Below are 24019 nucleotides of genomic sequence, written 5' to 3' on the forward strand. Positions count from 1 at the left end.
CGGATCTGAAGGTTGATAAGATGTCTTCGTTTCAATCACGCCAGCCCTCCGAGTTCAGGTTCTCCCCCAGACATCCGGACGCGTACCCGTCCAGCAGCCACACGGTAAAAGTACCCTGGCACCTCTCGCTGCACATATGCCTCCTCATTGCCCTCGTGGTCGTCAAGCTGGTGTCTCTGTGGTGGTGGCTCTTCAACGGAACCAAAGGACAGTCTCGCGCCAATTGCTGCTCGCCTGACAAGCCGTCTTGCGCTCTGAATGCCGTCCAATCGTCATCCTGGACCCCAAAAGTACGACTCGTTTGGGAGGCGTCAGGAGGGTTGTTCTGCACGGGTAAAGTTCAAGGACATGCGCCATGTCATGGTGGTCGTCTGCGGCTGGAGCTCGATTTCAAGGAAATGCAGACGCGTGAGAGCACACACGCAAAGACAACGTCTGAGACGACGCCACATCCACGACCGGTGCCAGAGACATCCTCTGCACCTGCATCAATATCAGCATCAAGATCAGTCCGCCAGAGCTGCAAGTCCGATGTCAAGAGCTTGCCTCTGCGTTTCGGAGTCGCTCCCAGACTAGTGCCCGTCCAGGAACTCGATGGCGACAACGTTCTCATGCCGTGCTCGAAGGATCAGCCCGAGAGATACGCCAGACTTCACGGCGGGATGGATCCTCGAAGAACCGTGGATACAAACGCGAACCCAGACGCAGACGCAGACGCAGACATGGACAAGGACAGGGTCCTGGAGACAAAAAGTTACTGTACCACTCCTGAAATTGACACAGATACAAACACCAACACAAACGAAAACCCAGGCCAAAAGGTAGACGAAGACATCGACGCAGTCATACATAACCACCACGACAACCACGCCCACCATATGACCTCCTACCTCCAGCTGGAAGACCACATCGAGGAAGTAATACGGGAGTTTGACGAGCTCCAACGCCACCGCACCGGCAGTTTGTTGAGAGAAGCACTCACGCACAACGAACGCGCACGTCTGATCGCGCTGTATACCCGTCTGGAGAGGCGTCTGGAGGAGCATATGAGAGGGCTGGGCATGGAGGTCGACGGGTCGGGGGTGCAGCTTGAGGGGCATGAGCATGGGAATCAGGCTCAGCATGAGCCTGCAGATGCCGTACTTCGTTTGGCACACTGGTTGGCCAGAGCGACATGAGTACTTAGACAGTACTAGCTAACTGACTAGTCGGTGCTAAGTTCGGTGCGCAGGACTTGCGAGAGCATGTAATTAGCTATTTGTGGTCTCCAAGAGTCCATGGAAAGGAAAGGAAAAGGCAAGGGCAAGGATAAAAACTGGCACAACACAATAGACTCGTAGGTAAGAGGTTGCAAGTGGGTTCGTCAATCCCCTGGGGATGCCGAATTCGACGGGCGCTTGTACCACGGCCTAGGCGTTTGACTGCTCGGAGATGCCGGTGCGGATGTCTGGTCAGCTAGAGTACAGAAACCCAAGGACAGTAGGGTTCGGTTCGAGATCGACAGGCACTGGCGTGACTGGGGTGGCATCCTTCAGATCGTGGATCTGGTCGGGCAAGATCCACATCATTTCGTGGATTGCACAAAAGATACCGAGAATACTGGTCGTTCCTGGGTTTAGGTGACAGCTTGCCTTCCACGTGTGTAAGCGTCAATTCATTCATCAGCAGCCTGGTGCCGTAGCCTCGGCCGGCCACGGCCTAGAGTTAAGATGTCCGACTCGCTCAGGTCCGTCGTCGGTGAGCTCATTGACGCCAGTCTCTGGAAGCGTTGTCGTGAGTACGGAGTACGTCGTAGTGGATGGAGGTAGGCGGCAGACGGGCTCGGCGTTAAGGGGTACGTACGGAGTAAACAGTACTCGTCTCCTTGGCGGCAGCTTATTTCCTCCACCCCAGTGTACACAGTAGCCCGGCGAGTTCGGTCCCAGTCATAGTTATTCATGCGTCCGCATGGCCGGTCGCAAGGTATATCTGCTCTGCTTGAGGTCCAGCGACTTGTCACGCCGCATGGAGGTAGGTAAGTCGTCAACGTCAGCATCTTGAAGTCGTTGCATCTACATAACCAGAGGCGGGTCATACCGTTGACCTGTAATTACGGCAGTATCTCAGCGGGTGGAGTACAGTAGCAATGAAATCAGTTCGGCGATGATGCGTGCTCGAACACGCCGACAAGCCTGTGGTCCACGGTCCGGCGGAAATGCTCGACGACAATGCCCGGAACGTGAAAGATTATATATTAACACGCGCAGCTGGTGAGTACCGTAGGTGGTTCCCTGTTCCCTGTTCCCTCTTTAGACCTCCTCTTTACAGTTCCCGTCATCGGTTGTTTCTTCCCCAGAGGAACCAGGGGATTGCGAGTACCCCCTTTCCAACATGCAGGTCCGGTTCTGTCTTTCGTCGTTGGCCGCCATTCTCTGGTCGTGCGTGGCACAGAACATCAGCACAAGCAGCACCTGTGGAGCGCAATGCCAGAACAGTGTCGACCGCTGCTGCGTCGTGGGAAGCTGAGCAACATGCCTCGAACGACCTCTCCTTCTACACCGTGCCGTCCAACTTCTCTTGCACTCTCGCTCCGGGCAGTCTGCTGCGCGTCGAGGTGGCGATCAATCTCTCGGGATACACGGTGCCGAGCAGTCTCACCATCTCTCGCATCATCTACACAACGGCAGATCAAAACGGGCCGATGTTGCCCGCGTCGGCGTACGTCTTGTGGCCGTACACGCCACTCGCCTCGGCAGGACTGAAGAAGGACCAATTCCCGATGGTGGTCTGGGCTCATGGGTCTTCTGGCTTCTTTGGAGCGTGTGCGCCGAGCAAATACCGCATCCTGCAGTACCACTTCACGGCTCCTTATCTGCTGGATCAGCAGGGGGATTGCGGTGGTCGCTCCCGATTATGCCGGGCTCGGCGTCGACAGGCTCCCCAACGGGCAGACCATCGCCCATAACTGGTTACACGGTCCGTCTCAGGCCACCGATCTTGCCAACGCCGTCATTGCCGCTCGCAAGGCTTTCCCCCGGAATTTACCTGCCGACGGTCCCTTCGTCGCCGTGGGCCACTCCTAGGGCGGAGCCGCCGCCTGGGCATTCTCCGAGCGCATGGCCAACACGACCATGGCCGGGTACAAGGGCACGGTGGCGATCGCACCGCCGACGCCCCAGTATCAACTGCTGGAAGAAAACCTGGCAGACCCCGTGAACGCGGAGGCGTCATTCATCGCGGCGCAGCAGCACTCGCGCATCGCCGCCGTCGCCGCCGGGTTTCCTTCCTTCAACTACTCGGGCATGACGCCCCTGGCGTACGATCGGTGGATGAATGTGCTGGTGCCGTTCTCGGGCTGCAACCCGACGGCGAGCCAGGTGTTTGCGGACGTGTCTCCGGACCAACTGGTGCAACCGGGTTGGAACACGCACCCCGCCGTCCAACGATACGCGAACATGTCCCAAAATGGCCGCCGGCTGTTTGAGGGTCCGCTGCTTGTGCTTGGCGGTGATGCCGATCAGATCGTATTCGTCAGCCAGCTGTCATCTGCGGTCAACGACACCTGCAACATGCTCGAGCAAGGCGGCTGGGAAGAGTCGCTCGAGTCTGTCACTTACCAGGATATGGACCATTTCCCTGTCGTGCAAGCGAGCTCGGCCAAGTGGCTCCCCTGGGTGAAGGACAGGCTGTCTGACAACGTCGTTCTGGGTCCGGGTTGCGTACAGAGCGTTGTCAAAGGTACCCGGACCGACGTTACCTGGAGACGGCGACCGCGAACTTCCTGGTGGAATGGGCGAGCCCACAGGACTGGTGGCAGTTGTCACTCTAAGGAGTCGAGGGTATTATATGTTCATGGGGAAGATCCGGGTGGTACGACAGTCTTGGCTTTCCTAGGCAATGCATAAACCAGGCGTTTAAAGCTATGAGATAATGCTGTGAAGTTCCTATTTCCCGTCGTAGGCTTATCCTTCTACAGAGCCGCCGTTCTCGCCGTCGTCGTCACCATCAGGGAAGTGCCGGCGGTAAGGATGATACTTACGTAGGTCTTCAGGTACATTCAATCGGTCAAGTTGTATGTTCCTGCAGCCTTCTGGCCAGGGGCATTCATAGAGATGGTCCATATCTCTTCCAGTAAGGGCGGTGTTATCCTGGCAGTCGGCGAGGCCCGCCAAAAAGCTCCAATCGCGCCAGTCGTACGATTGTTGGACCGACGAGCACTCCGTATGGACGCTCTTGACACAACTCCTCACGTCCACCACAATATGTCCAAGCACGGGGAGATCAACGTACTCTCCACCCCGGTCTTCGTCACTGACACAGCCGAACCTCCAAGACGAACTCCCAGGACAAAAATGATAGTCTGGCAACCACTCCTGCCTCGATTCGCGCCATGTGTAGTAAGCATGCGGCCCCCTCCGACGTAGACTGGGAGGTTGGCTGTGTGACCTCGTTCTGGTACTCCGTTGCCACGAGGCACTGTATTGCATGAGCGTGATGACCCCAGCGTCGTCTTGATAAGACTGTACCAGGTCGATGAAGGGCTCTGCCGAAGAGGGACTTATGTGTCTGACATCTCCGGCGTTGAAGCGGTGTTGCTTTCTACCCACAAGAGCCCAGTGACCCTCATCATACTCCAATGGCCCCGGCGACCATGCAATTGTGGTTGGGACAACGGACTGTGTTGGAAAGGCCCCCGGCGGCGCTTGTAGCTTGTAGAGGCCGATTGACCAAGCATGGACGACCTTGAAACTCCATTCCTCTGGCGTAGCGCCATACAGTAGCTCCGCTTTATACGCCGTGTGACCGGACTGAGAGTCGAATAGAGAGCATGGGCTGTCAAGCACAATCGACTTCCAAACCTCACTTTCACTTGCGCCATAATGACACAGACCAAGGCCTGCACTTTGCACCATCTCGGCCCACATTTGTAGAATTTCCACCTTGCGCTTGAAGAATATGAGGTGTCTTCGAGTGATGAGGACATCATCCCACCCTAGGGCCACGAGGGAGGGGGTGCAAAGCTCCGCCCCAGGAGACCAACCGGGAGGTCGGGGGGTAGGTCCATTGTCTGTCTCAAGTATATCTGTACTGGTCAGCCATGACTCTTCATCCTGTTCTGCAGGACTGGACGGATTTGCCCCGTTCTTCAAGACACTAACTCCAAGGTCAAACCATCCTTGTATAGCTCGACTGAGTTGATAGCGCCGCGCTGCATCCCGCCTTTCCGAGTATAGATGTAGATGGTGTGCGACAACATGGAGCACGGTCTTCCCCTTGCTGTTACGCAGGACGGTAAGGATCGGATCTGAGGAGTCCAAACCAACACATTTGAGAAAAGTGGCAGCATCTGTATTCTCCAGTCTTGAAGCTAGCTCAAACCTGGTTTGCACAGGGCGCGTCTCTAGCGTAAAGGCTTGACTGCGTAGTATGGTTTCCATAGCCGCCGCTGAGCTGCAGAATTGCAGCCATCCGTACCGAAGACCGTTGTCGAGGGCAGGGTCAAAATCTGGTTCGGCCATGAACAGGCGATACATGTTAGAAGAGCCACGCAAAGGCGTTCTTTGGTACCGATAGCTGAAAGTACCAAGGCTTCTGCTCAGAACAGTGTCATGGTCCGGCCAAGTGGCCTGGTTGAGGAGATATCGACAAACATCAACCTGATTAAAGCTTGCAGCAGCCTATAACTCGTTAGTCCATCACTAGTGGCATTTACAGCACACTACCTAAATGTCACTCACCTCAAGCAATGTTTGCCAAGGTCCAAAGCTCCGTATCAGACCTGCTCCATAATTGGGCCTAACATCTAGTGGTGTCGCATATCCACTTTCAATGAGTCCTCTAACTCTTGCGAGATTTCCGTATTCAACAAAGTCAAAGATAAGTGAATCATAATGCACGACGTTATATGTCCGCAGTAACACATCCCAGCCGCACTGCAGTTGAAGTAAGGCAATATCGTATGTTCGGCGGGAAATCCAGTTGGGAAGTTGGTATGTCACCCTGAAGCGCGACTTGCTGCTTTTTGTCCTGGCACTTTTCCGTGGGGGATTGCGTGTGTTGGTCCGATCATTCACAAGCGAATCCTTTTTGTCCTCTGGAATAGGAGCTAATCCACGCAAATGGGAAGCCAGTGGTCTTTGTGTCTTTGCGTTGCCGTGTTGGTGGTGCGAAAGACAGGGTGCTTGAGCGACCAACGTTAACTGATCTGAAAGACTCGCAGTTTGCATCTGCATTTGAGTTTGCAGGTCGCAAATCATAGCACTCTGGAGCGCCACCACATTGCTGTGCGTAAGGTCGCGCAGCTTTTGTTCTTCAGCCAAGTGCATCGTGTATGCAATGTGAAGTGAGCTTTTCGCGTTCTCCAAGTTGTCTAGGAGCTCTCGGACATCGTGTTGTTTGAAGGCCGTGTACAGCTTGCCGCGTATCTTTTTGTGCCCTGCTAGACAAGTTTCCAGCTTGTCGACCAGCTCTTTAATTTGGGTTGTAGCACGTTCGCACGCTATAATGCAGCGTGCAAGGAGAGTTTCAGTGGGAGTACCTGCTTGGCGATGCTGGTCGAGTTGACGTAGGGCCATAGCCATTGTCTCCAAGTCGAACGTCAGCCTTGACAGGGTAGTCGGTGCATCTTGTGCAGCGTGGTAGATGCGTTTCAGCTTTGTCGTGCTCTCCATCAGTTGAAAGGCCAACGAGACAAAACCTGCTCCACCAGCCACTAAACCGATAATTGCCTCGACACCGGACATGATGGGTACTGTTGACACTTACAGCCTGTCAGTCTGCGGAAGGAGTAGGAAACACAAAGTTTGCGACGATTGAAAGAGGTTTCGAAATCTTCAAGCACTGAAGTAAGGCTGGCGCTTAGCACCTGCGGCACATATCCGTGCGGCCCATTGGCGCCGCGAGCCCCCCAAGCTGCATACTGCGTTGTCGTAAGAGTCAGCCTGGAGCAGCTGCATGAATGCGTTCTGTCTGCGCCACCAAGGCCGAATCGACCCCAGGCGCGGCAACACGTGGCAGGGTTGTTGTAGTCTCTCTCGCGAGACCCTGCCTCAATCCCAGGCCAAGGCAAGAGGGGGAAGTGGTGAACTCGAAGGTGGCTTCCAGCCAGACTCACGATTGCTATGGATTCGGCATCATGGAGAGATCGAAGAGACAATCATAAAACACCCATAATGGCGCCTTGCACTGCTGTACCGGAGAGGAAGATCGTGAGAAGCACTCTGTACCAGATGGGAGGCCAGTTTGACATACCCGACTGAATCATGGGTTGATGCCAAGACCTCTTCCATGATTCAGTCAGTGCTCGGAGACGGTGGCCACCGAGCCACCCAGTAGTCTAGGTGGGCTGTGAACCAAGAGACGTACTCACGTATAATTACCTGCCAGTCACGAGGAACATGGTACGGTGATCGGGTGGAAATGAGGTGGTTCAGATGTCTTCCACTGCGTCTTCTATCGTCATCACAATCATACCCGATTTCATTTCATCATAATGCGCCTGCTTTTGTCCATGTTGGCCTTTCTGAAACCAACAGCCGAAAAGATTTACTCTAAGCTGACATTCATGAGGTGTCCTACCTCTTGCTCCTGAAATAGTCATAGCTCAACTCGTCTCTCGGTGTGTTGTCGTGGTACTCACTACCGTCCCGGCTTTCCATGGGCGTCCGGAATTGATCCATCGCCATGAACTCTCCATTCGGAGTCCTAATGTCTCCTGCACTTCCCAGAAGATTCGCCCGGTCGTCGTATGGATCTGTATACGGACCGAGACGGGGTCCGAGGTTGCCGGCAGCAGGAGCGACAGGCGCAACCCTGAATTGGGCAGGCACATTGGACTGGTCAAATTGCTTGCGGTGGACAGCCAGACGCGGAATAGCAGGAGCAGGGCTTGAATCCCGAGTACTCGGAGCTGAACCGAATTCGTTCTTCGCAATCGACAGAGCCGGGGTCTGAGCTCTTGACTCGGACAGCATGTCGTCACCAGCCTCTGATCGGAAATCCTCCCGGTGCTTGTAGAACTGGAAATCTTGCTGTGCCTCAGCAACGAATTCGAAAGGGACGTTCTGAGGCGGTTTGCTCGTCTCGTTCATGGGCTGCATGGCAATGTCTGAGAAAGTCATGGATTGTCCTGCTTCCGAATTGAGGCGACCGTGGTAAATCTCGGCTAGGACGTGTCTAGCTTTGGCGTGAACCATCGGTGTCATCAGAGGCTGATAAAGAGCAGGATGGCCGAACCTCGAAGAAATCTTTTCCGCCTTGCCAACCTTGGCTTCGGCTGCCATGCGCTCTGAATCTTGCGAGCCACCACGAGCATAATATTTCAGGTCCAGGTCGAAAGTCTTCATACAATACCACTTGAAGGCGACCAAGATGACCAACAGTGGCGCGATTGCGGCGACAAGGGTCCACTCTCCTCTCGCTTTCACCACAACAGCAATAACAACATTCGACAACATGGTGGCAAAGATCATCCGATTGAATATCGTTACCCAGAACTGGCCGCCAGACTCGGTTTTGGTGACAAACACATACATCAAAAGATACTTTTTGAGGAACGTGTCGATGGTAAAGTACAACGCCGTGACGACCAGCACGATTGGTTGGAGCGTTGCGTAACAGAGGGCCACCGTGGCGTAGAAAAGGAAGTAATTGTAGTAGCTGGCATAGTCGAATGCTGGAGGTGCCGTCCATTCAATATTTTGTCGGGGCGTGGGTGACATAAACGTCCTTGCGAACCAGACGTAGGTCAACTGCCAGAGTTGTGCCAGGTCAGTCGCGGCACCAAGATTGCGCTGAAGGAGCCAGGTGACCCAGAAAGGGGAGATCTGGCAGAGGGTGGTTGTGATGACCAAGAAGAATTGGCCCTGTCTCAGGGAAGTCCAAAGGTCGTTGTTGCTCTTGTTGTACTGGATCACAATTGTCACGTACTGCCAAACTGCCGAGAATATCGAGAAGACCACCAGGTTGTTGAGAGTAAAGAAGCTGTACAAGTTTCGCAAAACATGGCGTTCTCGCTCCGTCTTGGTCACATCTCCGGCGCGAACCTGGAGTCTTCTGAAGATGGAGGGAAGAAGCAGGTAAAAGAGCGAGGTAATGGCGGGGGCCGCTATACCTTGTACGATCGACCAGCCTGCATGATGCGCCTCGAGCTGAGATTTGAAAGCCGGCCAGACAAGAGCCAGGTTGGACAGATTGGACAAGAAGACAGCGATGCCTGCGTTGATGGGAGTCCAGATGATTGTGAGAACGGCGATCCAGACACCGTTCATTATCCGCTTGGTCTTCCGGGAAGCTCGAGACAGTGCCAAGTTGTCCCAGATCAAGTCATTCGGCCTGGGTGCTAATTGGATCTTGGTGCCTTGTGGACGCTTGCTCCGTGCCTGGAAGGCTACCGTATGCGCTTGAGAAATCTGATCCCAGCTGGCAAAGCCGTAAGACATGGCATCGCGGTTATCGACACGATCTCTAACGTCGGAAATTTCCATTTCGAGCGCCCGAATTCGGTCGGTCAGGTATTCAATGGCGTCGACCTTGCCTCCGCTGGTCTGACCTCTGTACTTGCTAGGCGCCTTGATCATTGGGCGGTTCGGTGGCAGCTTGTCCGGGTTTTTCAAATACTTTGCAAGTACAGACTCGAGTTCCCGGACAGCCTTTTCATGCTCTTCGATCAACTCGGGCAACACCTTGACATTGCGCCCAACCGTGGTTCTCGGGAGTGCACCCGTGGGATTGACTTCATCGGTAACGTGTGCGATGCCCTCGTTGTTCCGAAGTTGGTCTGGGATATCGCGGAGCAGCAGTGTCCGAGCGTGCAGACTCTTCTGATAATCCGGGCTTTCAAGGTACGCTCGGCGCAGCTTCAGGATCCGGCGGTAATTGAACCAAAGGAAGTAGATCACGACCAAATCCATAAGCCATGCCATGACTACCTGGGCCCACAGCCCACCGCCAAAGATGAATAAGGGTGTCATGATGGCGAAGGGGTCCAGCCCATGTGTGATTGCTTTGTTGCCTTGAGTGATGTTGATTGGTATCATGACGGCGATCCCGATCAAACCCAGGACCAGGAACATATTCCTCAGCATGCGGGTGACCCGCAGGAATATCACGGCATCCACGCCGATTTTCTCCATCAGAAAGGGCTCCGACGCATGCCTAACAGGTGCCACCCAACTAAACAACCCCTTGCCAATCGGTGGTGGGGCATGATCTTTGTCTGCAATTTTTAAGCGTGGAGCATAGACGACGTTGTTTCGAGGGCGGATGAGGCAAAAAAGGAGAGCGAGACCAGCGCTGATTCCTAGTGATGTTGCAAGAGAAGCCCAAAAGGCACTAGTTTGTAGCTGGGAAAGTGGTCAGCGGATGTGCCTCCGTGTGAGCTCGGGACATACATACTGAAGTTTGAAAAGGGTTGGCAATCAATTGGAGGACCTGCTCTCCTGGGGAAAGATTTGCATCTGGAGCGAACGATGTTTGGCGCGGGTACAGAGCCTGGGCCACCGACATGTTGTTTTGATGCTCTTCTATCTCTGCAATGCAGACCTTGACAAGTATACTCGCATAATATGGGCGCAAGACCGCGGTGATTGACGAATGCTGGTGGAACGGTCTGTGAAGGTGCTCTGCCGCAGTACTTCTGAAAACAATGGGATTTCCGGGCTGGGAACAAAGGCGAGTGCGGTTCAGGAGGTACAGTACCTAGTGTCCGGGCTTCAGCGAGAGACAATGACGGTGCAAGGAGATCTGTCTGTAAGAAACCAAAGAGGATTGGAAGCGAATGTATTGCTGATGTGAGAATGTAAGAAGGAGATCTGTCCAAGAATATCTAACAATTGGGAAGACGAAGGTGTTTCAGAGGCAACCGAAGGTGTAGAAATGGTTCGTGGTGCATGTCGCGCTTCGCCGAATCTCCAATTTGAGCGTTTTGAAACGGCCGTGAGACCCTCGACGCTCCCAACGCTTATGATGCCAGCCAAGGGTCCTGTTCAGGGCCCTGGGGGTGCCAATTGGCCGTCGCCAAATCCTTCGGTTAGTTAGCTGCCCCCACTGCGTTTAGCGTCTTTTAGCCTTTGTCATTGGGCCGAAGTGCGTCAAGCACTCCATTTGTTCCATAGAATTTTCCGCTGTTTTCTCTCACTTGAAAAATCTCATTCGCCAGGTGTCAGTGATCTGCTCATTTTTTGCTCCGTCTCTCTTCAGCGGCACCATCGTGATCGAGGCAAAGAAGGCTTTGACGATGGAACGTTCTTGTGCGCAATCCTTCCATATCTTTCCAGTGTGCACATGTCATGCAGAAGACCGTCGCCAGCGCATTCCACCACATGCACAGTGATGCTACCACCCCACCAAACCCGACTGCCATCGCGATTCCTTGCCCTGCCTACAAGTATTCGGTCTCGTTAGGCGAGTTGAGGAACAGCAAACTTCGGAACAAGAATACCACTGATGTCATCTGATATGTGTCAAAAACACGCACCGTACTCGTAGGATTCTCCGGGTCAAATCATCTCGACTAGCTCAAAATGTCATGCCATTGCTGGAAGAGGACGGCTACAGGAATACTCATACCGTTGGGACAATTTCCATCAGAAATGCAGAGAATACTGGGGTATAGTGCAAAAGGGTGATCGTCCACCAAGGTGCCGCCACATCCAGACACCTGTTCTGGTCTCGTGCTTCCTCGCTCATTCTTGCCATGTTGCACGTCGATGAGGGGATTGAGCCGCAGACCGGACTGCCAGTGCAACCCCCATGAAAGGTGCCAAAGGACCTCTGAGGATCTTCAGCGAGGCAATCGTCCCCACGCCTACGTCTCGGTCACCTTGTTCAACTGTCTGATCTCCTCTCTTTCCTCCTCACCCAATCCCGCCTTCTCCAGCATCCAGGCGATGATGTCGTTTTTGGCTTCGCAGTATTCGTCGACATTTTTCCACTCCTGCCGGCTTAGCTCCAACTTCCTCCTCCCATAAGCATCTCTCACGATCGGATCGCTTCGACAAAGATCTCTGACACCAAGCTGATTCCTGATGCTCTGACAACCCTTGACGGAGACGTATAGATTCCTCGTCGGAGCCACCCCCGGTTTCCGAAATGCATGCCTGTCCGGGATGCCCATCTCGCCCATGTAGTTATACCCGCCTTTGGTCGTCAAGGATTCAATAGCAGCGGGGATGTCCTGCGGCTCGCCGATAACCGAGAGGTCGATGGTGGGTTTCGCTGCGAGCCCGGGGACGGATGTGCTCCCGACGTGCTCTATGCTGATGTACGTGACCCCGCGGAGGATCTCTTCGAGCTCGGACTTAAGCTCCTGGAATTGCGTTGCCCAGGCGGGGTTGTAGGGTTCGACGACGACTTTCATGTTGGTCAGAGGCTGAAAAGCAGAGGATCTCAGCAGACGCCCGTTATCCGATCTAGTCTGGGTGTAGTTTAAAAACGTGCCATGAGTCACAGCACATTACGGCGTTGCCATTGCATCCCAGTGCTGCGACGTGTTCGGATTGACGAATTGGCGCGTAATAGGGCCAAGCAATATGGGGTTTCCCTCCGTTAGCCTTTCTGGAATACACTGAATGAACACACGGTGAGTGACTCATGGTAGCAGGCTCATTCTGTGTAGTTGGCCCTGGGATATTATTTTCAATTGAATCAAATGAGAAACATACAATCAGATTAAAGGTACTGAGCTGCCTATCTCGAATACCTATTGAACTATACGGATCATCCCGCTGCCCAGAAGCGCCACTTCGTTCACATTGGGCTTAGAATAGTCTTGAATTCCTGCTGTAACCCATTGGCTCTTTCCTTTTGACAACCGCCGACGGTTCGACCGTGAAGTTCGTGGTCGAGTAGTTCGCGTTGCCGGGCACGATGTAGTTCTTGACCTTGGGAAGGCGACTGATGAGGCTTTGCGGCAGATGCAATGTGTCCGCCACCACGTTCGCAGGCGTCAGACCCAGCCATTGGCTCACGCTCATGTCTTGATACTGCGGAGCTTGCAGAACCTCCATGTAGCTGACCGTCGTGTTCCCCGTATTCTCGATGTAATGAGCATTTTCGACTGGGATATACCCCACGTCCCCGGCCTGAAAGTCGAATGTGCGAGATGACTCCGGGGCAGTGAAACTCGTGATGCGGGCGTTCCCCGCTAGGAAGAAGTTCCATTCGTCAGAGGTCAAATGCCAATGGATCTCGCGCATTGCTCCTGGCTCGATTGTGAAAAACCCCACGGAGAAATTCTCTGCCACCGGAAAGACAGTTGGATCGACGATTTTGATCGAACCACCTGGAACTTGCAAAGGTTCTTGTTGAGATAGATGGTAGGTGTAGGCCTGATCAGAGGGCACCTGGCCCGTTGGTCCAAGCACACTTTGCTGGACCTCTGTGAGATTTTCTGGATAAGGTGCCGCATTAAAAATGTATTTCTCGTCCTCGGGAAGGTTGTCAAAATCGCTAATGTCTGTCTGGAAGTTCTTCGCGAGGACTTCTTTTGGATTTCGCAGGAAAAGCTCGGACACAAGGTCTGTTGCGTCCTCGGAGAAGTCGCCCTGGCTAAAAACAAGGAGGAATTCGACTCCATCCGGGCTTGCCTGAATTGAGTGCGGGATTCCGGCAGGGAAGAACCACAGATCGCCTGCCTGAATGTCGTCGACGTAAGTGCGGCCAGCTGGGTCGACAGCAGAAATCCTCGCACTGCCGTTGAAGACGTAAGACCACTCGTTCGCGGAATGCCAATGCAGTTCTCTGTGCGCATTCGGAGCTAGCCTCATATCTGTAAACGTCTGTTAGTCGGGGTTGGCTTTTGCGAAGCTACCGTAACAGCTCTGCAACGGGCGAAAACAGGCTTGGGCTGGAAACGTACCAACTCCAGCCATGCTCTGGGATATTGGCAGCTCATCAATATTCTGCTGTCGTGCATACCCTGGGTTGCCGCCACCAGTGCCAGAACGAGCGCTCGACAGACCCATTGGCCATTTGAAGTTTGGCGAATCTCCTGCATCGGTTCCTGGCCGGGCAAAAGCATTGGGATTCAGACGATCATATGGTGCATTGAATCCCGTAAAATCGCTTGCCCCGTTGTCACCTCGGATTGCCTGTGGGGATTCTTCGTTCGTAAAATCGAGTATCATGCCATTGTCCGCCGGGGCTTCCTGATTCGGCACCAGCGTATATGTTGGCTGATTCGCCGAGTCTGTAGTCGCGAAAACAATATTATTTTCAGGTCCGAGCAGGGAGGTGGTGGGCCACGCGCTTCCACCGCTGGTCAGTGTCATGGGATTGCTTGCTTGTAGCGCACTGCCACTTGACTGCCCGCCACTGCCACCTTGACCTCCGCTAACTCCGCCACTCTGTTGAGGAGTTGGAGCGCTGAAAGCTCCATAGCAAGTCAACGCGAGAACGAGAACCACTGACATCGTTGGTAGTGCTGTGTACGTACCAGTTCTTATATCGGGGCGACGGAAAGCCTTGTCAGAAGAGACGAGCTTTTATAACACATATCGCCATCCAACGCCGTCATTATCGTCATCAGTATTCCCTAGTCCTCTCGGTCTGAACGGGCACGACCTACAGAGAGAAGCACTAGCACTGGTGCCGCCGGCAAGCCGCCCGAGAGGATACCTCTAGAGTCTGCCATGACGAAATAAGGTTCGGGTTTGAGATGGGGTTGGTGGCAGAAGAGCCAGTTCCTCTGTGTTCCTGCATGTACAATAGCAAATAGTGGAGCGAGTCACTCTTTACCTCTTCCTCCACATACCGCCGGCAATCATGCGCCATAGCTGGGCAGCTTTGCTGCAAACTTTAGTTGGCGTGCACAGTCATTCGATGAAGCGATTGCCCGACCATCAAAGACCATCCAGTGTTGTAGCCCTGTAGTAAACACGCAGACGCTCATCAAGCAATGTTTTTGCCAACGCAACGAAGGAATGTGCCTTCAATCCGCCAATCTCTCCCATGATTCATTACCTGCTTAAGCGACACTCGCGACAAATGAAGGAGACGGAGTTGAGAGGCTTCGCCGGATATGAGGTCAGTCTTTGGTACGATCATATGAGTAGAACATTCGGCACTTGAACTCAGACGTCATGATTTGTGAGATTTTTCAAGTCTTTCGTGACACAGGCAGCACGAGATTATTGCCAGAGTGTAGATATGTACGGAGTAATTATCCCCAAAGTGCCCAGAGGGGTGGCAAACCACATGCAGCTCTCATCACATGACGTCGCGTCAAGAGATCGCGACTACCCGCGACGCGACTGAACCGGAAGAACTTCGGGGTGGGTGTTTGTGTATCATCACGATTGTTGACTCAATAATCGAGGGACAAGCCAGACACCACACTGCACGGTACTTCCTTCCCACTCATATCTGCGGGATCAAACCCAAATCATGATGTGAACCGAACTTGCACCTCTATGTGCTCGAAAAAATGAATGAAGAATGTAGGAACCCGCTACTGGCGGGATGGCTGAAGGAATGGATGGATCAAGCGAAAGAACGGAATGCCAAAAGCTACACTGTGTATGTTACCACATTCATGCTCCTGAAGCGCAGGGCTAACTTGAGATAAAGCTACAAGAAAGCATACAACTCGATGATAGCATGTCCTATACCGTTCAGCCACCCCTCCGAAGCCCGATCGCTCAATGGCCTTGGGCCAACACTCTGTGACAGACTGACAAACAAGCTGAAGGAGCACTGTGAGCAAAATGGTCTACCTATGCCAACGAAAAATAGGCGCAGGCCGAAGAGGGCGTCGGAGGCCACAGCGTCAGATGCGGCAACGGCTGCTGAAGCTGAACAATCCTCCCCTGTTCAAAAGAAGCGCCGGCCCCAGCCATACGTTCCAAAATACCGCTCTGGGGCCTACGGCCTGATAGTGGCTTTGGGCACATTGGACCGGGCCAGCAATCAGGCTATTCCAAAGGCAGACCTCATTAGGCTAGCACAAGAACACTGCGACTCGAGCTATACCGTCCCGAGTGATACCACAAAGTATTTTACCGCATGGAAGTCCATAAATACATTGGAATCAAAAGAGCTTGTGTGCACCAAGGGTCATCCAACCAAAAAATACTATCTGTCAGACGAAGGATGGGAAGTTGCGGATGGCATCAAGGCCAATGAGGAGGGCCGCCCTGTGGAGAAACTGATGCAGAAGAAGAAGAGCGTACCAGCTGGGGAAGAGAAGATATCAAGATCAGCCATGCCTGGTCCAGCCACCAAACGAAACCTGCCCGCGGCTCGTCCAGTCACCATTTCGAGGTCGATCACGCCTCAGCTGTTTTCGAGTCGACCCGCACCAGCACCTCGGCCACAGCAAAGTATAACGAAGGTCCCAGGTGCCGAAGAGCCCTCTGATATCCTTGATCTGGTATCCGCTTCCGAAAATGACTGGCCTGATTCGGAACCAGAGTTGAGCTTAACAACCGTCAGAGGAGGCCAGACTCATCGAAGACCGACGAGCGCCGGCTCCACGACAGAAGACACCATCATTCTACCAGCCGGATCCTTTGAGGTGAAAATAGTGCTCGATATGCGTGAGGTACGAAGCGTGACTGACCGGGACTACATCTCCGAGGAGCTCAAGAAGCTCGGTATTACTCCAATTATCCGCTCACTGCCCTTAGGGGACGTGCTTTGGGTTGCAGAAGTCAGCCCACTGTACAAAGAGAACCTGAAAGGTGCCAATATCGATGACGGGGAAGACGGCAAAATTGAAATTATGCTAGAGCACATCCTTGAGCGCAAGCGACTTGATGATCTGATCAGCAGCATCAAAGACGGCCGGTTTCACGAGCAGAAATTCCGGCTTCACAAGTCTGGCATCAAGAACGTCACATACCTGGTTGAAGAATACTCTGTTTCCCAAGAGAGGATGGACAAATATGAAGATGCGGTTGAGAGCGCAATGGCGAGTATGCAAGTTGTCGATAACTTCTTTGTCAAGCAGACCACGAAGCTTGACGACACTATATCCTATCTGGCGCGCATGACCAGAACTCTGAAAGCATTGTACGAAGCGAGGGATGTCAATGTCATACCTGCTCAAAGCTTCGAGGCTGAAGCAGTCACATTGCTGTTGGGGCGTCTCAGAAAGACCTCACCAGACAGAGTATTTGGCATGACATTTTCGGTGTTCAGTGCCATGTGCGACAAGTCTGAGAGCATGACGCTCAGAGATGTTTATCTCAAGATGCTGATGTGTATCAGAGGCGTGACTGGAGAGAAAGCTGTCGAGATTCAGAAGAACTGGCCCACTCCCCGTGCCTTGGCTGAGGCGTACGAAGGACGAGAAAAGGGGGCGTCGCGGGACTCCATGATAAGTGATCGACTTGGAAATGTGATCCCGAGGAAGAAGGTGGCCAAGACACTCAGTGCCAAAATTGCAGAAATATGGGCATGAGCGTCGTCTGTCTCCCCAAGTGAACACGAGTCAATTACGATTTATGAAGACATGAAAGAGTCGCCGACCTTGAGCATCATAGTATTCATGAGCAAGAGTCGGTTCAGCCATTGCGAAAGCGTGCAGGAGGCGTCTGAGACCTCTAATGTGCGGATACGAACTATCCTGTCCAGCTCGAGGCTTCAACATCCGGTGATATGCTGAGCCTACAACCAGTACCAAATCGGCTGAACTTCTAGCCGTAGCTAGAGACGACAAGCTCGGATCGACACGAGTCAGCACAGGATGGTATGTTCGACGGCGCGGGTACCGGCACAGTGATCGCCATGAAGCTTGTGCTCATGCGAAGCCCTCACAAGCTTTGGCTCGGCTATTTCTGCGACATCGAATAAGGATTTCGAGGCGCCTAAACGATTCACGACGGGTATGTCAGGCTTCCCATACCGACCCCACACGCGGGATAGCAGTCAGGCAGTGTGATTAGGGCTGGAGAAAGATCAACATGCATATGTACGCTACCACTAGTATTGTGACCTTGCTACCCGTTTTCGATGACTTAAAGACTATGAGAGCTTCCTTCTATCTCCAATATTCTTCTGCTGTGAGACTGCGGCATAGAAACCCTCGACCGTCGCCTCACCCTACACATCTGCAGGAGACGCAAACATTGCGCTTGGGCGCCGGCACACTTCGAGTTGCAGTGAGCAGCGATTCTTGCTGTTGGGGTTTAAACAGGCAACTAGTCGGCATTGTAAGGTCCTGCACTGCCCCGCAGCAAGAACCTTCGTCTCAGAGAGCTATCCAGAGCGCTCAACGCGATTGAATCACACGATTTCAGTGATGCTTGGGATCGAAGGACTCTCCGATGCCTCGTTTAGAGGCGATGAACGTTGGCGAAATGCAGCAAAGTGGACAGGCTGCGCGCCCTGGCTCGTTCTTGCCATCGGCGTATACAGTATGGTTGAGATAGCATTGGGCGCTGTGTGGATTGCTTCGCTGAAGACCGACCTGAACTTGTACGTCCTATACCTCGTAAATACTGGTGAGCATTTGGCCGAGCGCAAAGGAAAGCTGACAGTGCGACAGTGGCCAAGTTATCCAACCCATCCTCATACCGGGCCTCGCATTTTTCAACGCGATCCCCTCACTTCACTTGCATGTCCTCGCCCGGATCAACCCACCGCGACTGGCGTTATGGTTCTCGACCACTTTTAGCATATTACATTTCGTCAGCTCCATCCTCTTCCTCGGGGCCTGCGTCAACAACAATGCCAATGGCCCGTTACAGCGGAACGAATGCCCTTCTGGAACGGGCGGGAATGAGAGTATCTGGGATGTCATGGTCGCACTGCAGTTTGTCAGTGGAGTATTGTATGCGCTTGTCGCGGCTATGGCGTGGAAGGTCAAACGAGTCCTTGAGTCGAGGGATGAAAGAATCGCCCAAGGCACAGAGATGGTCAGCCAGGAAGAGAAGGAAAGACGGGAGAGTGAGGCGAGGGAGAGGTGGAAGTATCTTTCTGCTGGTTGAATGGCGACATCATTGCCTCGGCCTATAGATACCACTCGCGTGACTGGAGTATTGTCTCGCTCTGTGTGCTAGGCCTTTTGCGACCCGTACGGCCCAGAGATTGAAATAACAATACGACTACTACGGTACCTCATGGTGGTGCACTTGGCTGTGAAGGAAGCGGCAGTGAAAGCGGACATGCCGCTTTAGTGGAAATGCTTGGCACGTACCGAACCGGGCAAATCCACTCGCGATCGCATCTTGCATCTGCCTCGATCCCGCTTTGGGTGTTTGTTTGCACCTTGTCGCAGCCCTCGCTTTCACTTCTGCGCGCGCCTGTTCCACATGGCATTACCACCAGCATCGTCAGTGCATTGTATCAGGTAGCATGCAAGGGCAAGCATGCGAGTTTGCGCGCCATGGCTCGAAACAAGGAAAACAACCCGTTGTCGTCAAGTAAGCGCAATGGTCAGCACACCAGAAATCCTCCGAGCGCAGACTTCTTCACCGACAGCCTGCTCGATGACTCGCGTCTCTCCAGCGCCTCTTTGATCCCATCGCCATCGAAGGCGAAGCCAGCAGCAGTCAAACCCCGACGCGCCCTCCCTGCGACTAGGGCGTTGCAGACAGCCAAAGATCTGGGCAACAAGCAGAGTCGTACCTCGCTGTTGGATTACACGAATGCGCGCACGAGCAAGCAGCTGAAAACGTCGCCCAAGCTTACGAAAAGGAAGAGCCCGAGTCCCACACGAACGAATGGACTCACCACACCCCCGCAGTCCCGACATGGCCCGCCTGTTAGGAGTCCCAGCGAGTTCTCGAGCCCTCCTGGTGGCCTCCATGAATCTTATCAGCGAATAGCAGACGAAGAGGATCTGGCGGCTACAGAAAGAGACGTTGACAGTGACGAGGATGAAGTTGAAAGAGACCAGCCGGACACCTTGGAGCTCAATATGAACGCCATTGTCCCCGAGGATGCACAAAGCCAGGGACACTCATATGAGGACCGTGCATCACAACACACGACACCTGTTCAATCACCTGTCGATGACCGGACTGGGAGTCTATCTGCACCGCCCACCCTGGGTACGTTGGACTTCGTTCAGAACGAGATGACCGACCGTGTGCTGGCCGAAAAGCTGACGCCTCATGTCATTGATCGCGCTCGAGATCGAGCAAGACTCCAACGGCTGCGACAGAGCGTGCCAATCAACTTTGGGGACAGAGCGAGGGGAAAGGTCAATGGCGGACATCGGCGCGATGATCTCGCTAGTATCGCCAATCGTGGCCCCATATCGTTCGACAATATCCTGGGTGCTGGCGCAAACGGGTTACACAAGGCGTATTCAGACACTAGCGCCGATGCCACCCCGAATAAAAACCTTCGGCCACTCGGCACGGTTAGTCGTAGGCTGGAGCCGACGACTGTGCCGGAAGATGATGAGTCTGGCAGCGACACAGCAGATGAACTTCGGGAAGTGGAAAGGACAATTGACCTGAACAAAGCCCGCCAAAACAGGGTGTCTGTGGTGGGAACTGAAGGTCCGGGACCTGGTCCAGACCCGAGGGCATCGGTATTCTCTCGTTCCTATGGTGGGCCCGGACCTTATCAGGACCCTTCGCGGATACGTAATCACCAGCCGCCACTAAGTGACCCTACAATGGCATCGGTCTCTTCAACGCGCTCGGAGCCTACTTCAGCGGGCGCTTATGATAAGCAGACCAGGGATTCAACACGTGCCTTCCTTGCTAGATGGCGGCACGACGCGGTTCAGAGACGCGCCGCTAAAGCGCAAGAAGATGCAGACAAGAGAGAATCGAATCATGAACCAGCAGCTGCGGAAGAACATCCCGCTACCTTCCAAAAGAACGAGGACGATGCCGGGTCGGAAATTGATTGGGCGGCAGCAGGGGCAGACATTCCATTGCCATCGGTTGAGCAGAGTTCAACGCCTCGAGACAGCCCTCCGTTGAGGACGCTGCCTTCTTCCATCTCCAAGCAGAGCTCGACCGACCGAATAAGAAAGTGGGAAAATGATTTCACTGGCATGTCATTCCAGGTCTCGGAAAGCCCGCCGGTTCGAGGGCGGAACAACCTGAACGACTCATTGAGGGAGAAGGAGATGGAAGATCTCACGGAGAACGCTGTCGCCTCAGACCGTCTATATGAAATCTTTGCGAAAGATTCTAATTTGAATGTACGGAAGTCCTCACGCAATCTTACTCCCGAGGACGGCAAACCAGCGTCTACGGAACCACAACGGCAATCGTCAGTCAGTCAATTCCATGGTAGCCATGATGTGGGTCAAGCGATTCCAGACACGCCAATCGTCGTGTACAGGTCGTCGAGCCAGAGCACAGACAAATCGAAATCATCCGAACGCTCAGTGTCAAATTCTCTCGATCAGTTGCAGAGGCTTGCTCGGGCCGTAAGCACAACTCCCCGAGCAAGTCCCGCCCTAAATGACATGGTCAGAGAAGTTGAGGAAGCTTCTGCCATCCCTTTACCAGGTCCTGAAGGAGATCCAAAGGCGCGGTCTCCAGAAACACGTCCCAACGGTGTGACTCTCGGTAGAAGAGTTGCGGAGACGCCGAAGATTGTTGGCGCATGGACCGATACCATCCTGCCTGATACAGTCAAGACACAGAAACAGACGCAGAAGGTGCCGCAGTATGCTCAGACTCCGCACATCAGTGCCGGAGGATGGATTGATACTCCTCTGCCCAACGGCGCTCGCTTGACATCTGTACCTATTCCTGAAGTCATTGAGGAGGTTACTGAGTTCGTCGAGAATGGCGGGATCCAGAAGGAAAGTGAGAAGCCGGCCACAGCGAAAGACGAAACGGACAAGGCAGCAGCAACAGGTCAAGAGCAGCCACGAGCAGTTCCACATCCTCCCACAACACAGCAAATCATCCTCCCTCCTAGCGCGCTGACAAATGTGCTTAACGAAGCCAAGCAGAACCGCTTAGTATCACGCGACACCAACGAAGCTCGGCCGGAGTCCCGCGACGATACAGACACACTGAACCTAGGCGATGCCACCATTCAGTCCATGGAAGACCTCCTCACCGACGCTGCGGACATTACGGCTGATCTGACCACACTGATCCGAACAAGTGCCGAAGAGGAAGTTCTCGCTCTAAGGCAGAGAAACGATGCTGTTGCTCCCGCCGTCCGGGGTGATGAGGTGGGATCGACGTCAGACGTCGCTTTTATTGGGCATCTGACGAGCCGCATGGAGAGGCTAATGTCGAATCTGCACGAAGCACGAAAGGGTATCTCAAGGCTAGAACAGAAAGTTTCGCATGCACCTTCCGTCACGGTCACGTCTATGGATCAACAGACTCAAGCCCTCGTGGCGGTGCACGACCCACGCCAGCCCTGCGCGGTATGCGGCCGGCCCAATGACGACCTCACACCTCATGTCCACCCCCTTGCTCCGATCATCACATCATTTCTGGGTTTCCCCATAACGTATACGACGTTCACTCTCCCAGTTCCACTCCTCTTCCATCCTCGCACCATCGCCACTCCTCAAGGCTCCAACTCCAAGATGCTCACATTACTCCCCGGCCGGCCGACATGGCTTGGTTATCTCATTCTGACCTTCTGGACGTGGTATATTCTCGAATGCATCATGACGGAACTGTATGCACGACCTCTCTATGCCGAGCGGTATACTTTCCCACCCCCTGGCGTTACGGAGCCGGAGTTTCCGTTCGTGTTGCCGACAATGCTTTGCCGGGGTATGTTCGGACAATATGGTTCCGCGGTATTAGAAATACTGGGAAACATGCTGGGTGGAGCCTGCAGAGTGCTTGTCGCGGTTTATCGAGTGTTTGCGATGGCGGTGGGGTGGAGCGATGGATTCGTTGACGACGACAGGGCAAAGCACGTTGTGGCGGCTGCCACGAGATCAGCGGTCAAGGTGGCTCAAAACATTGTATCCGGCGCCGATGGAGGTGAAGGATTGAGTATGATGAATGACGAACTAGTATGAAACGCGCTATGACAAAACATGTGCAGCACAGTCAAAGGGAGTAGGACCTTTCAAGATTTTTGCCTGGAGTTGGACCGAAGGATCAATTGTACGGGAAAAGGAGAGCGTGCATCAGGACCGTTGGAGTTACAAGTGGGCGGTTCTCATTTCTTCTTCTCTGCAGCCAAGTCATGGCTTTGGGAGGACAACTGGGACAAGGCAAGTGGCTTCGCGAGACAGCGGGCAGGCGATCACTGCTCGGCACTGATATTGTACTGCGACTGTACTCTACTGTAGGATCAACAGGCCAAGCTAGAGCTTCAATTTGAGCAATGACTACTTACTGTAGGTTCACTTTGACAGACAGGTGGTATGGTGCTGGAAATCGAAAGCCTTGTATCGAGCGTAGCTAAGATGCGTATCGCTTCGGCAGAGTCAACGGCTGGCCATCCACGTGGGAAGGTGGCTGTGACGACCATTTACAGATGACGGGTCGGTACTTGAAGCTACGTGGCGTGGCGTCCTCGTACGCTCAGTCCTTGCATAACATTGGCAGCGCCGGCACAAGGAACTGCTATCAGCCTCACCAGCCTTATGTACTCGTCGCACTCAATCACGTTTTACTCCGTGAAGCACGAGGCGAGCTTCTTGCCAGCATGTGGCATGGCAGCTCCGGCACCAGACTGCGGTTCTATCTGCACCATCAATCTCAGACGGATTGCTGCTTCAACGCAAGATCACCAGCGAATACGGACCGTCGAGACCAGTTGTCGCATTGTTATGGACCACCTCTCGACTCGAGATCATCCTTGCTACACTGTCACCGTACCGTATCTTTGCAAGGAAGTCTACGATGGCTTGGAGTTCGAGGGACATCCCCGTCGAGCGGGCTGGGATGTTTTGAAACTGCTACTGTAAAGTCGGTGCTGGGAAATCGGTCTGCGGTTTACTGTTTAGGCGGCCAGGGCGCAGTTTCGGGTATGGTCGCGGGATGAGCGCACCGCCACTCTTTGAGGGTTATTCCCTGGACGTCTTTGTTGCCCGCTGTCCCGCCGCGACTCCAGGACAAGAGGCTCGTCCAGGGTTGAAAGATGGAAACTACCCCTGTGGAGAGTAGAGGACCTGCCGTTCAACAGTGTATCTGTCAGG

At 53.7% G+C, this 24019-nt stretch overlaps 10 protein-coding genes across 10 annotated transcripts; 6 read left to right on the plus strand and 4 right to left on the minus strand.

Annotated features, from left to right (window-relative positions):
• Positions 1-20: 20 nt before the first annotated feature.
• On the plus strand, positions 21-1178 carry G647_02865 (uncharacterized protein; the record flags this gene model as incomplete). Its single annotated transcript, XM_008727211.1, has 1 exon — positions 21-1178. The coding sequence occupies one exon, from the start codon at positions 21-23 to the stop codon at positions 1176-1178; it is 1158 nt and encodes a 385-aa protein (XP_008725433.1).
• Positions 1179-2370: 1192 nt separating this feature from the next.
• G647_02866 (uncharacterized protein) lies at positions 2371-3062 on the plus strand (the record flags this gene model as incomplete). Its single annotated transcript, XM_008727212.1, has 3 exons — positions 2371-2417; positions 2470-2799; positions 2867-3062. 3 exons carry the CDS (start codon positions 2371-2373, stop codon positions 3060-3062), a joined length of 573 nt encoding a protein of 190 aa, XP_008725434.1.
• A 48-nt stretch (positions 3063-3110) lies between these two features.
• Positions 3111-3884, plus strand: G647_02867 (uncharacterized protein; the record flags this gene model as incomplete). Its single annotated transcript, XM_008727213.1, has 1 exon — positions 3111-3884. One exon carries the CDS (start codon positions 3111-3113, stop codon positions 3882-3884), a length of 774 nt encoding a protein of 257 aa, XP_008725435.1.
• A 57-nt stretch (positions 3885-3941) lies between these two features.
• On the minus strand, positions 3942-6722 carry G647_02868 (uncharacterized protein; the record flags this gene model as incomplete). Its single annotated transcript, XM_008727214.1, has 2 exons — positions 3942-5657; positions 5718-6722. The coding sequence occupies 2 exons, from the start codon at positions 6720-6722 to the stop codon at positions 3942-3944; spliced, it is 2721 nt and encodes a 906-aa protein (XP_008725436.1).
• Positions 6723-7553: 831 nt separating this feature from the next.
• Positions 7554-10485, minus strand: G647_02869 (uncharacterized protein; the record flags this gene model as incomplete). Its single annotated transcript, XM_008727215.1, has 2 exons — positions 7554-10322; positions 10375-10485. 2 exons carry the CDS (start codon positions 10483-10485, stop codon positions 7554-7556), a joined length of 2880 nt encoding a protein of 959 aa, XP_008725437.1.
• A 1300-nt stretch (positions 10486-11785) lies between these two features.
• G647_02870 (uncharacterized protein) lies at positions 11786-12337 on the minus strand (the record flags this gene model as incomplete). Its single annotated transcript, XM_008727216.1, has 1 exon — positions 11786-12337. One exon carries the CDS (start codon positions 12335-12337, stop codon positions 11786-11788), a length of 552 nt encoding a protein of 183 aa, XP_008725438.1.
• A 400-nt stretch (positions 12338-12737) lies between these two features.
• G647_02871 (uncharacterized protein) lies at positions 12738-14390 on the minus strand (the record flags this gene model as incomplete). Its single annotated transcript, XM_008727217.1, has 2 exons — positions 12738-13747; positions 13838-14390. 2 exons carry the CDS (start codon positions 14388-14390, stop codon positions 12738-12740), a joined length of 1563 nt encoding a protein of 520 aa, XP_008725439.1.
• A 1013-nt stretch (positions 14391-15403) lies between these two features.
• Positions 15404-17380, plus strand: G647_02872 (uncharacterized protein; the record flags this gene model as incomplete). Its single annotated transcript, XM_008727218.1, has 2 exons — positions 15404-15495; positions 15547-17380. The coding sequence occupies 2 exons, from the start codon at positions 15404-15406 to the stop codon at positions 17378-17380; spliced, it is 1926 nt and encodes a 641-aa protein (XP_008725440.1).
• Positions 17381-18337: 957 nt separating this feature from the next.
• On the plus strand, positions 18338-18908 carry G647_02873 (uncharacterized protein; the record flags this gene model as incomplete). The annotated part of the gene is made up of 2 exons (XM_008727219.1): positions 18338-18396; positions 18467-18908. The coding sequence occupies 2 exons, from the start codon at positions 18338-18340 to the stop codon at positions 18906-18908; spliced, it is 501 nt and encodes a 166-aa protein (XP_008725441.1).
• A 398-nt stretch (positions 18909-19306) lies between these two features.
• G647_02874 (uncharacterized protein) lies at positions 19307-22891 on the plus strand (the record flags this gene model as incomplete). The annotated part of the gene is made up of 1 exon (XM_008727220.1): positions 19307-22891. The coding sequence occupies one exon, from the start codon at positions 19307-19309 to the stop codon at positions 22889-22891; it is 3585 nt and encodes a 1194-aa protein (XP_008725442.1).
• Positions 22892-24019: the final 1128 nt, after the last annotated feature.

This window comes from Cladophialophora carrionii (genome assembly GCF_000365165.1).
Source record: "Cladophialophora carrionii CBS 160.54 unplaced genomic scaffold supercont1.2, whole genome shotgun sequence".
NCBI lineage: Eukaryota > Fungi > Ascomycota > Eurotiomycetes > Chaetothyriales > Herpotrichiellaceae > Cladophialophora > Cladophialophora carrionii.